The following is a 16,330-nucleotide window of genomic DNA, read 5'->3' on the forward strand; positions in this document are numbered from 1 at the left end:
TGACGAGGTTTTTTCATTGCAAAACAGTTCTTCCGAAAAATAATCAATTTGAATCAAGGGGTTTTGACATTCGCGCCTAGGACCAGACCTGTCAACTGGCATATTTTTCCAGAAAAAAAACATTGTTTTCTTCATTTAAAAAAAAGATCAATCATAGTTACGTGAAAAGTTATGTGAATATTTCCCGCCCTACTTTGTTTATAACATATTTAATAAGACACACTGCCTTAGCTCTATGATGTTGCGGTCGGAATCTACTTTTTACGTAGGTTTTAATGGACTGCCATTTTAAAGCTGTTTAATGCATAATCCAGTAAAAATTATTTGATTCATATACTGCCCATACTCGCATATCAGTCTCATATCGATTTTCGCCAATTTTGAGTTAGCTTGAGAAATGGAGTCTTTCCTCAATATACTCTCAGAAATTGCAATGAAAGTTGAGGGTTTGTTCAGTAAAATATAAAAAAAATATCAACTCATTTCTGTATCCCATATGCTAAAGTACCCGCATATCAGTCCCATTCAGTGCAAAATTTCAATAATTTCATTTGTTGCAATATTGGAACAGCAAAGGTGTATTACGGATATTTCATGTAATAATACCAAGATTTAGCATTAGGGAGCAAAGCAAAGTCTTGGCATTACATTCCTTTCGTGGAATTTGGCCTTTCTGTTTTTCTCAACATGCCGATTTCCCATATGGGACTGATATGCAAGTATGGGCAGTATATAAAATGTAGTGTAGTACTCATATCACATTCAGATACCAGAAAACTGTTATTTTAAATATTGGTTGGAGATTTTCAAAATTTTCATAAAAATCATTAGGATTCTTACCATAAAAACATGAACATTTATTTCAAAAAATCTGCATAGAAGTTCTTCTTATTCTGCACTTCTGGGTGGTGTCACCTCACTTGAAATGACACCGATTGATGGCACAGCAAGTTGGGCTATATTGCTAGGTAATTTTCGTTTCTTTTCACTGAACTACAAGTGAAAACCTCGATGCGTGACAACGTGGAGTCGCAAAAGTAAGGGTGAAAATCTTTTCTCGCGAAATACTCAAATTTCCACCGTGTTCACTCGTTAAGGGTTCCACCGGTTCAATGGCTGTAAAAACCACCAGCTACCGATAACATCGTGGGTGTGGGTTTGTGAGGCTTACAAAACGAGCATAGTTGACAGATTAATTTAAATCAAAATCATAATTCATTTTGCTTTGTAGTAAAAAATTGTAACCAAAAAATTTTCTACGAATGTTCAAACTACTTACACTTGAAGGACTTACTGTTCACCATGTTCAAAATTGAATTTTTCACACCGGGAATACACGTACATTGTTTGATTCTTTGGTCAATTCACGTAAACGAACTGATAACACACTATTCATTTTAGGGGATGTTCGCATAACATTCATTTTCGTCGCGTATAATATTCAATTTGACATTTGGAACCATTTTACGTGATTCTTCAAGTGATTCGAATGTGAATTTTTATTCGTGTGTCAAAATAATGATCACGCTTACTTGTGGAGTCGCACTGTTTCGTAAAACCCATACCTACCCAAAATTGAATACAACGGGTTTTACGACATTTTGGGTAAATATGCTTCTCGAAAAATTTGAGTTGATATTACTCCCTTTTGTTGACATTTGTAAATGAGTATAAAGTACCAAAGACATTGAAAATCTACAGGGTCTGACATCTAACATTTATTTTTGAACTAGCGGTTATTTCGACATTGGTAACCTCAATGTCACTTCTGATTTGACAGAAACTTAGTTGTATCCTTCCGCTGAACGAAAATGGTTGTGTATACGCTTGAGGACCGCGTGAAAATAGTGCAGTTTTACTTTCAAAATCATGGTAATGTTGCGGAATGTGTGCAAAAAATCATCTTCTCGGATGAGGCACATTTTCATGTCGGCGGATATGTTAATAAGCAAAATTGTCGCATCTGGGGACGGAAAATCCGCACGTCATCATGGAGAAGCCGATCTCAGAGAGTCACGGTTTGGTGCGGATTTTTGTCTGGCGGCATCATTGGGCCATTTTTCTTAGAAAATGAGGCAGGAGCCGCCGCCACGATCAATGGCGAGCGGTACCGCGTCATCATTAGCGATTGGTTCTTCCCGTTACTTGAAGAGGAAGACTTGGACACCTTTTGGTTCCAACAAGACGGCGCTCCGTGCCACACAGTCAACGATACGATCGATCATCTGTGCACAGTCTTCGAAGATCGAATTATCAGTCGAAATTCGGATGTCGTTTGGCCGCCTCGGAGCTGTGATTTGACACCGTTAGACTATTATCTTCGAGCGGCTGTCAAAGATAAGTGTTATGTGGACAAGCCAGAGACAATTCAAGCCTTGAAGGATAACATTCGTGCATCCTTAGCTGAAATAAAGCTGCATACAATCGAAAATGTATTAAAAAGCTGGACCGACCGTATGGCGTACTGCAAGGCCAGCCGAGGCAGCCATTTGAATGAAATTATATTCCACAATTACCCGGAAGGATTGTACTTTAATATGAAAAAATAAATTTTGAATTCGGATGAACCGTTTGTTTTTTTTGCATGTTTAAAAAAAAGTTTTTTCCATACTGAATTTTGGTAAAATTTTTACTACTCATTCGGGTCGGGTACGGGTAATTTTTAATCGGGTACGGGTCGGGTACGGGTAAAATTTTTTATTTTTTTTCGGGTACGGGTCGGGTACGGGTAATTTTTTTTATTATTGATCGGGTACGGGTCGGATACAGGTAATTTTTTCAATTTTTAATCGGGTACGGGTCGGGTACGGGTAAATTTTTTTGCTGATCACTCGGGTACGGGTCGGGTTCGGGTATAAGAATTTCTATACCCGACCATCTCTATATAATATGCCACAAACTGTTCTCGAACGCGCATCGTCTGTTAATGACCTGGGTGTTCTGGAAACCGAATTAAAATTTAAAAGAGCACATAGAGCTTTCAATTGTTATAATTTGACCCTCGACGTCGTAGTTTTCCTATTTTTTTCTTCGGATTCCCTATGTTAGAACTAATTATGTATATAACGAGCTCATTGCCAGCATGTGCCGCATATTTAACAAATGTTTCAATTCTTTCGACTTTCATTTATCAAGTAATGTTATCAAGAAATAGTTTCTTATGTTACTGTCTCATTAGATTTAGTTACTATAGAAGCACTAGATTTAAGGAAATGTATCATTTGGATGATTTTGATCTATTGATGCAAAAGATGAGGAGGTTTTATGCCTGCTAGAGAACAAGTTTGACAGAAACAAATTCAAGTGGGCTTTTCCCTGATCCAAATAAAAAAATAAAAGATGAGGAGGAAAAGGAAGACATTCAGAGTAAAATCTGACAACAGAAGAAGGCGCTATTATAATTGAAACTGAAATTAAAAAGAGTAAATCAGATCATCCTGATGTGGTCTACCTTAAAATTCTTCTTACCAAGAAGGAAATGTTTGCCGAGCAAAAAGATGTCGAATCAAAAAAATATCTTCGATGAAATCTGTTTAACTTCTTTTTAAAATCACAATTGTAAGCATTTTTTTTACTGTACCATTTTCTGTACATCAGAGAGTATTTATTAACTAAGGACATCGAAAAAGATGGAGAATAAAAATGAAATCGTTTTTAATGGGGTTTCTCGAAGTGAAGTTCTGTATACGGACTTATTTATTGTGTTCATTAGACAAACTTATGCAGAATTTTAAATCACCTGCATAAAAATAGTTGTCTAACGCTTCACTCGAATATCGTGCGTTTTAGTTTTCAACTTCGCGCGTTTTAGTTTTCGACTTCGCGCATTTTGATCTTGAAATTTTTTGTAACAGCTCTGAAAATTTGATGCACGCACGTTGTTCTAAATTTTCATCCATTATAAAAATCGCCACACGAAAATTTTTCAACTTCTTTGTATAGACGCCAAACAAAAACTAATCGTACGATATGCGTCAAAATTTGACAAAATGTGTGTAAAAGTGTTACCAACGTCGAGAGAATAAAAATTTACCGATTGGACAAGCGCGGGAATTTTAAAATAAAAATTCCAGTTTTTTATCATAGGGTATAGTAGACCCAGCCAAATCCGGATTAATTTTTGTGTCAGAGACAGATTTTTGATAAAATAACCTGGCAACTCTGGTGGTGGCACAGTTTTTTTTTGCCAGAAATAACAACATCGCTAGTGCAAAATGATGTTAGATCTACATATTCTTAGTTATCTGCTAGTACAGTTATACATACTTATCTTAACCTATACTCTTGGGTTATTTATTCGAAATTTTGAAAAGTCGTGTTCGCCAGTAATTTACGAACGCGATTAATTATATTTAGAGGCGTGCAAAACAGCTCATTTTGGTGAACCGCTCCGAACCGATCAGCTCACTAAAGTGAATCGATTCGATGTATCAGCTCATCAGCTCTTTTAGTTTGAACTTAAGGTTCATTTTGTGCGCCGTTTTTCTTATGCACTGGTTTTCTTTCAAATGCATAATCGAAATTTAATCATAGATTTGCAATGATGCAATGCGAATTAGTTTATCTTTAATTGATGCCGACTAAATTGAATCTCTTAAAGAGCCGAAGATCCGATCAGCTCGTAGCGTGTTCTCTTCGTCATAATGCAGTGAACTGGGTAGCAAATGAGTGAGCTGATGAGCTGCGGTTCTTTTGAAAAGAGCTGTGAGCTGTCAGCTCACTTCAATGATTCGATTCACTGGAACAGCTCATGAGCGAATTGCCCATCTCTAATTATATTATGTTCATTCAAATGATCTAACGATGTCAAATCCCCGAAGATCTACGGATTCGGAGATATTTTGCGGATGAACGTATCCGTAGATAAAAATCTACGGAAATCGATATATTTCTGCGGATGATGTTTTCAGGAATTGGTATTTTTGTATGGAAAACTACGGAGAAACTCTTGGTCTGACGACCAGAAAAAATGGCGTTACCTGCATTGCTCCGCTGGATTTTCCGATAGGTTTACTGTCTGGCAAACAAAAAAGAGAGAGGCAATTGTTCGATGAGTTGAGGAAAATTGAATTGAAAATTTTCATATGGAACTAGGAACTCCCGGGTTGGCGGTTCAATGCATAAGGCACTGGTCTTACTAACCAGTTGTTCGAGCCCCGACCTGGAAGGATTCGTAGTGTCAGTAGAATCGTAGCACCAGCCATGCACTGGTTCTGTACACTCTGAATCGGCTGCGAAGTCTGTTGAAACAGAAGGTCAAATTCTTCCACTACATGAATGTAATACCCAAGGCTTTGCTGTGATGTGGAACTAGGACACTGATGAATACTTATATCACTTTCGTATATACTTACCGCTACTTTGATTCGCAAAAAATATGTAAAAGTTAAGTCGCTTTTCATTGAAAAACTGGTGGCGTGGACTGCTCTGATTTTGCACTTTCGAGCAGAAATGCAGTATTCTGACGGTGTTTTATTGCCATTTCTGCTCGAAAGTGCAAAACCAGAGCAATCCACGCCTCCAGGGGTTTTCAATGAAAAACGCCATTAGTAACGTCTTAATGCTGAATACGGAAATTCTAAATGTGCTTGAATTTCATATTTTTTGGATTCCCACTTGTCAAACAAATGTTTAAAAATATAAACGTGCGACCCGGCAGCTCGGCAAGTACCCATAAGCCCAGCATTACTAGTTCTCGAGGAGAATGTCTACGGAAACGACAACTATCTGGCATCGATGTGACGGTCTATTCAAAACCCTTCTTGTCTGATTCGGTGACAACACGGTGCCATTCACAAACCGTAAAATTCCTTCACACGACTCAACTTTCCGTTCCGTAGTTCTATGGAGATTTCTGTAGGTAGGGATTTTCTGATATCGCTGGTACTGAGTAGGCCAAGAACAAGTGAGTACACGCATTAACGTACGATTTTGCAGGAAAGTACAGATACAAATTATGGAGACGTGTGAACGTTCCGGTAGCGAAAGTATTAAACTAGTTTTGTCGGTCGCTGGCTTTTCGGTCTGAACCGTTCTTAAAACGTGTTGAAGAATATTGGCATCCATGCACTGAACTGGACCGGATCGGAAAGGCGTGACTAGTCCTTAAGAACTCAGTATTCAAACCGTCTTTGGGGAATGTGGGCAGATGAGTATGCATACAAAGTTGTACCTGAAAATATGTAAATATACTGTCAAACGCGATGCCGTGCAATAGCGTAACTAAACTGAAGACTACTTTTGCTTTAATTTGACTGGGTCTGCTGTTGAAATCCTCAACATGAGTTGGAATGTTGGCAGTTCCAAAACAACGGGACACTCGATGAAATCAAAGAGCAGACAACAATTTTCTTTATAGAAGAATTATTTATTTAAGTATTTATTTATTTTCTAATAACTTAACGATAAATAATGTGCTAGGATTCACCAGATGAGCCGCTGCGGCTCACGGTAGTCACTCCAATAAAATTCTTTGGTGAAAAATATATAGAAAGTCACAACGTTAACCGTTAAGTTAAACGCCACTTCAAAAGCTACCAGTTTCCGGGATGGTCGTACATTTGGTTGCACTAATCGTAGCACAAGGAAAGGCAAAATAAAATATCGAACCTCTATCAGCTGTTGTAGAGCTACTGAAGCAACGGTTGCCACTATCCAAACTAAACTGGATACAATCAGAGGTGGTCGACCGTTGTGCTGTGCAAATAGCAGAAATGCCAACGAAACGACGATTCCGTAATAGATTGGGACGGGCAGGTAGCGTGCAAACCACCAGCGGCCAAAGAATCGATTCCAAACGTAGAAGGTATAATGCCGATTGTCCGCTAGCAAGTAAGGATGAACGATTGTATTTTGCTGAACGATCCAAGCGAAAAGGGCCATGCCAAATGCTGTGATGTACCATCGATTGCGCACCAATCGAAGAACTCGTGGAAGCAATGTTAGAAGCTCTGAACCACTAAAGGTGGCAAAGAATAGCGTGAAGTAAAAAATCTGCAATATGACAAAAAACACGATACGTTTCCAAATTACAAGTTCTCAAACATTCGAATACGAACCTGAGGTAAATGAATAGCAGCGACGTGGGCAGATTTATCCCCAACCACAATTGATCCGTTCCAGTACAGAAATGCCATGAATGCCAGTATGTTAAGTATGTATCCATAGTAGGAAGAGAAAATCAGTTTTATAACTCGAACAAACATAAAGCGTGACCCCAACAGAGTTTGAACTGTAGTTAACAGATCCTAAAACAATCCGAAATCGATTATCTTATCTTAAATATGGAGCTAAATGCACTATAGTACCCTCAGTCTATACTGATGGTTCTCGTTCGGTAGACACAATTTCATTGCCAAGTCCAAAGCACGCCACCCGAGAATGTACCCAACCCAGACGATGTTTGTTTGACGCATCATAATGGCGAAAAAAGCCAACAGTGCACCATAGTTATGCTTTTCCTTCAGGGAAAAATATATCATCATTAGCACCATTGTCACGGACAACACGTCCGTGTAGTACAGATGGGAGAAAAAGTACAACGGCGGTAGTATGGCCAGCGATATTGATTCGAGTAGTACTCGGGCATCTTCTTGCTTTCCGACGACAGTCCTTCGAATAATGAATATAAAGTAGGCGTTCACGATCGATGCAATTGCCGAAGTTAGTCGTAACGCATAAACTGAGCAGGCTTTGAATGGGCCAAGTAACGAAGCTGAGATTAGATAGAGTCCGGGAAATGTAGTGATTTTGGGATCCCACTGAAAAAGTTAAAGTTGTTAGTATATGTTCGGTTCCGTCTTGAATTGTCACAGCTCAGTTCTTACGACGTGAAAGCGGCCTCGACAGAAATGTTCACCTTGCCGCAAGTGAAACTCTTCATCGACTATCAGCTGTGAGGTTCGGTACACGGCATGTAACAACACTAGTGTAATTAAGGTGTAAAAGACTAGAAACACTAGAAATCCAGATTGAATTTGCATCTTTGAACAAATGCACACACTTTCCTGACAAGACTGAAAATAGTATCACTTGTGGCCGTTAACACAATGTTTCAAGGTTCAGATCACTTGATTTTATTAAACAAATTATAAAATCATTACGTATCAAAGTATTCATTGCATTTTGAGATCTTAATTTAGTTTTAGTTCTCAAGTTCATTCAACATTTAAAGCCAATGTGCATTGCCGGTGACTGCCTGTGTGCTGACGAAAGATTTGTTTACGTTTCATTTCCCAACAACATTGCACACAGAATAAAGCGGATGTGATAGGTATGCTCATTGTGGAAAAAGTGGGTAGTATTAGTGCTATAGTTCATTAGAGATGAACATTAGAAAAGGTCCTAAGTGCTAGGACAGCTTCCCCACATTATCAGATCCGAATAGCGGCCCTAACACGAGTCATTAAAAATGTCATTACTAAAAAATAATACCATCTAATGAACGTGCATGGTGCAGTAATGACGAGTTTTCTATCAAATTTGAAATACATCATTACTTAATCATCATTAAAAATGATAATAATAATTCTCGTGTAAGGGCCAATAATGGATTCCGAATCGACGAGAAATTTTCATTCGGAATTCCATGTTGAAATCATGTGGAATTCCGAATCAATTCCAACTCCAATGCAACAACCGATTCCGAATGAATTTCGCCTACAACCCGTTGTTTCGGAAATCTGTCGGAATTAAGTGAGAAAATGCGGACTGTATTGTCAATTCGTCTTCTTCTTCTTCTCCGATTTTGCACGTTTTCGTGCTGATTTTCAGTTTATTTTTAAATGAAAACATTACATAACTGAATATACAAATTTAAATCTTCATGTTTTTCGGATATACAGAACTAGTAAATAAGCCGTTCTTCTTAGAATTCCAACATAAACTGTTGAAATTCGCTGAAAATTAACAAAACGGCTGAAAATTAACAAACGGCAGACCCTGTCAGTTTGGAGCGAAATCAATTTTCAGTTCAACAACGCCATCGCACGGCATCACATTCAACATATCATGTCAATTCTATGGGTGCGCAGCCCTACTATTTTGGCGCGCACGAATTTGACATTTCTCTCCCCTACTTCTAATATATGAGATTCGATGCGGACTCACCTGAGAGCGACATGCTCGCAAAAAAGGATGTGGCCAATGATTTGTTCGGGAAATGTGAGAGTTGGATATCTTGTTAATATGATGTCTTTGCAAACGGCCTAGTCAGCATCATCCATTCCTCTAGCTGGAGTGTAGTGAAATGGCTTAAGGCGCCTAAATTTTACACTAACACATTCATAAAATGAGCGAATATTCAATGACATTTATAATGTCACTGTCGATCAGGTTGATCGAGCAGCCAACTCAGGCGAAAATTCTAGCACTGAAAAATCATGCAGTCGAGTAAGAACTCATTACGCATTCCGTCATTTCAATAATGTGGGTCTGTTTGGTTAGGGTAACAGAGGTATTTTGGCCCACTTTGTAAAAATATCCACCAAATGTTGTAATATTTTTGAAACACCCTTCCGCAATAGGTAATTTAATGTGATTAGCATTAAATTTATGCAACATGGGTAACTTCACATCGATTGAATCCTTAAAGTTTGTTAGGTGGGCAAAAATGTATAAAGTGGCCAAAATACCTCTGCTACCCTAATCTTCTTTCGATCATTACGGTACTACCGGCAATCTTAAGCTCTACTGATGTTTGATAATTAAAACCATCTCGTGTAAACAAATACTATAAAATAATTATACTAGATATCGTCAAACAATCAGGAATATGGTTTGAATGGTACTTTTGCATGCGGGATTACCCTTCAATATGCACCTAAGAAATTATTGGAATATCAAACACAAATTATAAAACACCTTAGTCTCATACACTCAAATTGAAATTCACATTCGACTAACTTGAAAAATCACATAAAATCGTTTTAAATGTCAAATTGAATATTTTACACGACGAAAATAAATGTTGTGCGAACATCCTTTAAGATGAATTGAATCATCACATAATATTTACGTGAATTGACCACCCCGGTGATGCGATTGTCATCTGCATACAATTGGCTTGAAACCGAAATTTTTGGTTCTTTTGGTTCTAGTTCGCTGTCAAATGCTGTGTTTAAGCAGTGTTCACATCTTTCTTCACGCGGTTGCACCAACATAAGGAAATGATTTCGATGGAATATAATCAAACTATAACAAACCACTTTTTTTTCTTATTCAAAAAGAGGTCAAATTACTTGTTTTGCAGAGAATACTAGACAAGAGTTATATTTATATTGGGTTTGAAGAAATTAACTTTTGACACTAGTGTGGTTTGATTGTATGGTATGAACGTAGCTTAAAATATTGTTGACAACAACGCCACCAAAACAAAATGTGTCGGTTTCAGGAACTAGCTTCCATAGCAGGGGGGTGGAATTGACCAAATGTCAAACAATCTACGTGAATTTCCGGTGTGAACAATTCGATTTTGAGAGGGCGGATATAGTGTGATGGGTAAGTCGATGCTTTTCACGCAGCCCGCCTTGCTCGATTCTCAACCCAGGCCCCAAGTGGCGAATGGCAACTCTGTTGGTAAATAAAAATAAAACAGTCTAGATGACAGACGGGATATTTTTAATAGGGTAACGTGGCTCCATCATGGCATGCGCGAGTATTGCGGTTTTCCGCGAGGCATAGAATGCGACGGAATCGCCGAAGAATAGCGCAATAGTGAGTGTCAGAATCACAGGTGCTAGGTTGCAGATTTGCATGTAAATTTGCCGATTTCTTTCGTAGATAGTTCGTACGAGTTTTTGAAACTTTTATAAATAATCGTCCAATTTACAGACTTTTAAAATTGCCTTGGGCCTTTTGTTTGTTTTTTTTATCGTCATACTTATAAAATTTAACACTTGCATTGGAGGATTTCTAGTATGCACACGTGATAATTTTTCCTAGCATCTTTGCCAGGAGTTGGACAGTTTTTTACCCCTTCGCTCTGTGTTGTACTGAAGTTTACAGAATCTTTGTATCAAGCATTAGAGCGAATAGAGAAATAAATCGTCTGGTGCATTAAAGACAATTAAAGATTTAAAAGGTACTAGGGTAACAGAGGTATTTTGGCCAGTTCATATATTTTGGCCCACCTGACAAACTTTTTAGGATTTAACCAATGTTAAGTAACCCACGTTGCATCTATTGAAGCTATTCACATTAAATTACCTACTGCGGAACGATTTTTCAAAGATATTTCAACATTTGCTAGTTATTTTTACAAAAAAAAACATCATTAAAATGTGGTAGTCAGTTGATACCTACGGATTACGAGAAATTGAGAGGAGGTTGAATTTTCGCAATCATTTTTCATAAGATATTACATCTCTAAAACGACGTGTTTTGTGCATGTAATGAAGTAGGCCAATAATTACGAACTATTTAAAGTAAGTATTATGAAAATAAAAGCAAAACAATCGTTTATAATTAAAAATACGCCATGTCCAGAATGCATTCCATATTTTAAGACAAAATGTATTTTTGCCATAGCCTTTGTTTGAGTGTGAAGAGACGGTTTGTCAACAACAACTTCTTACAGAGGAATTATGCATTTAGCTTTGAGCATTCGAGGTTTGCAAAATATACTCAGATGAATCTATAAATACACTTATTATTTTTCGTTTGCAGATGGCTAAAACAAAAAAGAACATGAGGGAGAAAAGGTACACGGAAGAAGGTGTACAAAAATGTTTAAGTGAGATAAGGAGCGGAATATCTATCCGTAGTGCATGCATACGCTTTGGAATACCGCGATCAACTATAAAATTCCGCATGAGTAAAAATTACAAGCAACAAATTAGATCCGGACCACCTACTGCTCTTCGATCGGAACAAGAAACAGAACTGGTTAATTGGATATTAAAGATGGCCCGGAAGGGTTTCCCAGTTACTAAGTACCGATTAATAAATAGTGTGATGAATTATCTCGAACATAATCCCAATATGAATGTCTTCAAAAACGGCAAACCAAGTAAATACTTTTTTTCTGCTTCCATAATATATAAGACTCTCGGTTTGTATTACCAACAGGTAGCGCATGGTTCAATTCTTTCATGAGTCGTCATAAGGTACTTTCTATTCGCAAACCGGAAAGTGTCACAAAGGCAAGTGCTAATGTTACAGAACTCGATATACGGAATTGGTTCAAGGAAGTTTTAACGGTTTTGGAAGAAGAGGGACTATCTGAAGTCCTTATGAGCGCAGGCAGTGTACTTAATGGTGATGAATCTTCATTCTATCTTGATCCATCCATCGATAAAGTAATCTCAAGACGTGGAGAAAAAAATGTATATAGTCGACCAGGGCCCTACCAAAAAGAATATAACAGTTATGTTCACTTGTGCGGCTGATGGAAAGATGTTTCCTCCTATGGTTGTTTTGCCATATAAAAAAATACCAACCGACATAACTCGAAGTGTACCTGCTGATTGGGGACTAGCTAAAACCGATTCTGGTTGGATGACAAGATCGTGTTTCTTAAAATATATCAAGTTTATACTTCAACCGCAGTTGGCAAAGGAAAATGCGCTACCAGCTATATATTTTATTGATGATCATTCTTCTCATACTGCTTGGGAAACTGCAGAAGAATGCCGCAAGATGGGCATACACTTAGTTTACCTGTATGCAAACTGCACTAGAATACTACAGCCCCTTGATGTTGCGGTATTCAAACCTATGAAAGGTTCATGGCTTAAAGTGGTAGATGATTGGAAATGTTTAAATCCTAATAAATATTTAAAAACAGAAAATTTTGCTCCGCTTCTTGCGAAAGCTATTAAATCAGTTGAGAGTAAAATAATACAAAACGGATTCAAAGCGTGTGGACTATATCCATTCAATGAAAATAATATCGACTACAGTAAATGTTTGGCGAACAGTCTTCCAGTAGGCGAAAATTTCGAGAATAAAGGGACGGATACTCGACAAATTACTTCACTAACATTTCCCATTGTACGATCGAAAGCTGTGGAAATTTTAACATTGATAGGGCCCGACCGTATATCGCTTTACAAAAGAAATAATCCTGATGATTTTCCATCTGATGAAGATAAAATTCTTGCGCGCGTGTATAAACTTCTTGAACCCTTGGATTCGTCTTCGAATATGAATATTCCTGGAAGTAATACTACAAAGATGCATATAGAGCCAAACATGCATATTGCAGAGTTTGTCAATATGGACAATGTGGAATCTGTAACAGAGGTAGAATATTTGGACAAACAAGAGTCATATGAAAGCGGAATGTTGGACTTTTATCAGTCGACCAGTGAAGATCCACTGAAAGAATGTGTTTCAGATTTAAATACAGGGTGATTTTTTAAGAGCTTGAGAACTTTTTTAAACAATAAAACGCATAAAATTTGCAAAATCTCATCGGTTCTTTATTTTAAACGTTAGATTGGTACATGACATTTACTTTTTGAAGATAATTTCATTTAAATGTTGACCGCGGCTGCGTCTTAGGTGGTCCATTCGGAAAATCCGCTTTTTTATCGACAAATTTTGTTCAGCGATGAGGCTCATTTCTGGTTGAATGGCTACGTAAATAAGCAAAATTGCCGCATTTGGAGTGAAGAGCAACCAGAAGCCGTTCAAGAACTGCCCATGCATCCCGAAAAATGCACTGTTTGGTGTGGTTTGTACGCTGGTGGAATCATTGGACCGTATTTTTTCAAAGATGCTGTTGGACGCAACGTTACAGTGAATGGCGATCGCTATCGTTCGATGCTAACAAACTTTTTGTTGCCAAAAATGGAAGAACTGAACTTGGTTGACATGTGGTTTCAACAAGATGGCGCTACATGCCACACAGCTCGCGATTCTATGGCCATTTTGAGGGAAAACTTCGGAGAACAATTCATCTCAAGAAATGGACCGGTAAGTTGGCCACCAAGATCATGCGATTTGACGCCTTTAGACTATTTTTTGTGGGGCTACGTCAAGTCTAAAGTCTACAGAAATAAGCCAGTAACTATTCCAGCTTTGGAAGACAACATTTCCGAAGAAATTCGGGCTATTCCGGCCGAAATGCTCGAAAAAGTTGCCCAAAATTGGACTTTCCGAATGGACCACCTAACACGCAGCCGCGGTCAACATTTAAATGAAATTATCTTCAAAAAGTAAATGTCATGTACCAATCTAACGTTTAAAATAAAGAACCGATGAGATTTTGCAAATTTTATGCGTTTTATTGTTTAAAAAAGTTCTCAAGCTCTTAAAAAATCACCCTGTATTATTCAACAAAACAATTTAACTGATGAAATCTGTGAGAATATTTCACAAATTTCGTTGTCTCAATTTTTAACGTCACCAGAAACGCCACATAGAACCGGGAACAGACGCTTTAAACATCGAAGCCCAGCTGTTCTTACCTCACGCCGTAGACTACAATATCACAAAGCACTACAAGAAGAAAAAGCTAAAGAAATTGAAGTAAAACAAAGAAAAGCAGAACTACGAAAGAAGAAACAACTGGAGGAAAAGAAACGAAAATGACAAATTGCTATTTTTATCTTGATTGTATTTTATACGTTAATGTCTGAGAAATACATATTCTAATATTATTTCTAAGTTTTATTGCTGAAACATTTCGCATTTATTTGAAGATACTGCTTAAGATATAATCTTTGTTTACTTTTTTTGCATTTACACATTGAAAAATTACGATTTTAGCGTAACGAATAGCTAAATTAGAGATGATATTGTTCTATTATTAGTTGGAATAGCTTTACAATTTAGCTAAATGTTTATTTAAAAGTAAAAGTGATTTATTTATTTGTTTATTTATTCATATTATCATATTTTTTAAGGGGGGTCAAAATGTAAGCGATACAAATTTGCTCTGGCCAAAATATATTTCCACCATGGGCCAAAATAAAATTGGGGTGGCGAAAATAAACAAAAAACAAAATATTTGGAATCTAAAATTGCAAATACAGTCTTGATAATATCACGCCGCAAAAAAGTTTATATCGTAGAAAAGATGTGTATTAATGATCTCGGTTTGAAATTTCAACATACTGTATGGAACTAGCCCACTAAATTCTCAATATTGTAAAACTGCTTCCTAAAGCGGGCCAAAATACCTCTGTTACCCTATTCTCTAGCGACAAGAATTATTTGTTTGTTCACTAAAAGCATCAACAAGTATGTATATGTCAAAGACGACTGAATTTTCAGAGTAGAAGATTAACATTTTTTTGTAGTAGTTTTTTGGAAGTTAATATTGATAATGTTTCGTGTGAAGCACGAGGCTTGAAGATAAAGATGTCGATTAATTGTGGTCTCGTAGCGAATAACAGTTTCGTTATTTTTGCGACATTTTGTCGCTATCTTGTCGCATCCGAATCTTTATTAGTCGCCAGTGAAAATTACAATACTGTCCAAACTGAAGGAATGATCGAAATGGCGTTAAAATGATTAAAGATTGAAGGACTATTCACACATATCCGGTTCGGTTCAGTGCCGGCACGACACCGTGCACGGATACTGACATTATTTTTTTTCGTTTTCTATGCGCGCATTCACACCTATCCGGAACTGTGCCGTTTCAGTGCAGCTCGCCGTCAGTGTAGCGTCCGTCCGGCAAACTCAAATTCGTCGTCACCGATATTTATTATTTTCACTGAAGTCGGTATGTCATTGCATTGGCTGTGCCGGATCGGAAACAGTACGGAAACGGAACGGAAGGGTTCCGATAAGAAAAGAACACTGACGGCGCACTGAAGGCACTTTCACTGAACCGTCACGGAACTGAAATGTGTGAATAGTCCTTAAAGGTAAAAGTTTTGCCGAGATTCGGAAAAAACTAAGTGTGCACATACGATTTGGCGGTCTTATATCTGTCTTGCGTACATTCACAGCGTATGATTTGATTGTTATTTGGGTCAGTGTTGGTGATTGCCGAAAATTTCACAGAAGCTGCTATATTGCTATCTATATTGTATACAACATTTTCAATCCGATAGAAGATGCTACAAGAACTCGAGTCTCTCAATGCATGAACCGCGAGAGAATTTTTCTACATTCCTTCGCTCCACTTCATACTCTGAGTATTTCACGGCCCTTAAAAAAAATACAGTCTGATAATGATCGTTGCTGTGTGGAATTTCCCAAGAGAGAATCGCAAGTTGACAATTATCGCAGAAAATCGAGTCGATGATTCAACTTGATGATTCTCATATTAGGTTGCAATATTTCAAAACCCTTGTGTGGAGCATTCACATACATTTTCATAGACACAACTTATACAAAGATTATATGCATATAGTTAGAATAAGCGGCAATAGTG

The 16,330-nt window shown here is 37.6% G+C and overlaps 2 protein-coding genes across 2 annotated transcripts; one reads left to right on the forward strand and one right to left on the reverse strand.

Moving 5' to 3' along the window:
• Positions 1 to 6,346: 6,346 nt before the first annotated feature.
• LOC131429490 (putative Dol-P-Glc:Glc(2)Man(9)GlcNAc(2)-PP-Dol alpha-1,2-glucosyltransferase) lies at positions 6,347 to 8,204 on the reverse strand. The gene is made up of 4 exons (XM_058593630.1): positions 7,827 to 8,204; positions 7,308 to 7,760; positions 7,059 to 7,247; positions 6,347 to 6,993 (listed from the first exon to the last, which is right to left on the reverse strand). Exons 1-4 carry the CDS (start codon positions 7,980 to 7,982, stop codon positions 6,424 to 6,426), a joined length of 1,368 nt encoding a protein of 455 aa, XP_058449613.1. The 5' UTR covers positions 7,983 to 8,204; the 3' UTR covers positions 6,347 to 6,423.
• Positions 8,205 to 11,286: 3,082 nt separating this feature from the next.
• LOC131429884 (tigger transposable element-derived protein 6-like) lies at positions 11,287 to 14,222 on the forward strand. Its single transcript, XM_058594322.1, is given in 4 exon segments — positions 11,287 to 11,607; positions 11,665 to 12,007; positions 12,067 to 12,323; positions 12,325 to 14,222. Coding segments are annotated over 3 exon segments (1,629 nt in total). The 5' UTR covers positions 11,287 to 11,607; the 3' UTR covers positions 13,354 to 14,222.
• The last annotated feature ends 2,108 nt before the right edge of the window (positions 14,223 to 16,330 follow it).

Source organism: Malaya genurostris, chromosome 2 (assembly GCF_030247185.1).
Source record: "Malaya genurostris strain Urasoe2022 chromosome 2, Malgen_1.1, whole genome shotgun sequence".
Taxonomy (NCBI): domain Eukaryota; kingdom Metazoa; phylum Arthropoda; class Insecta; order Diptera; family Culicidae; genus Malaya; species Malaya genurostris.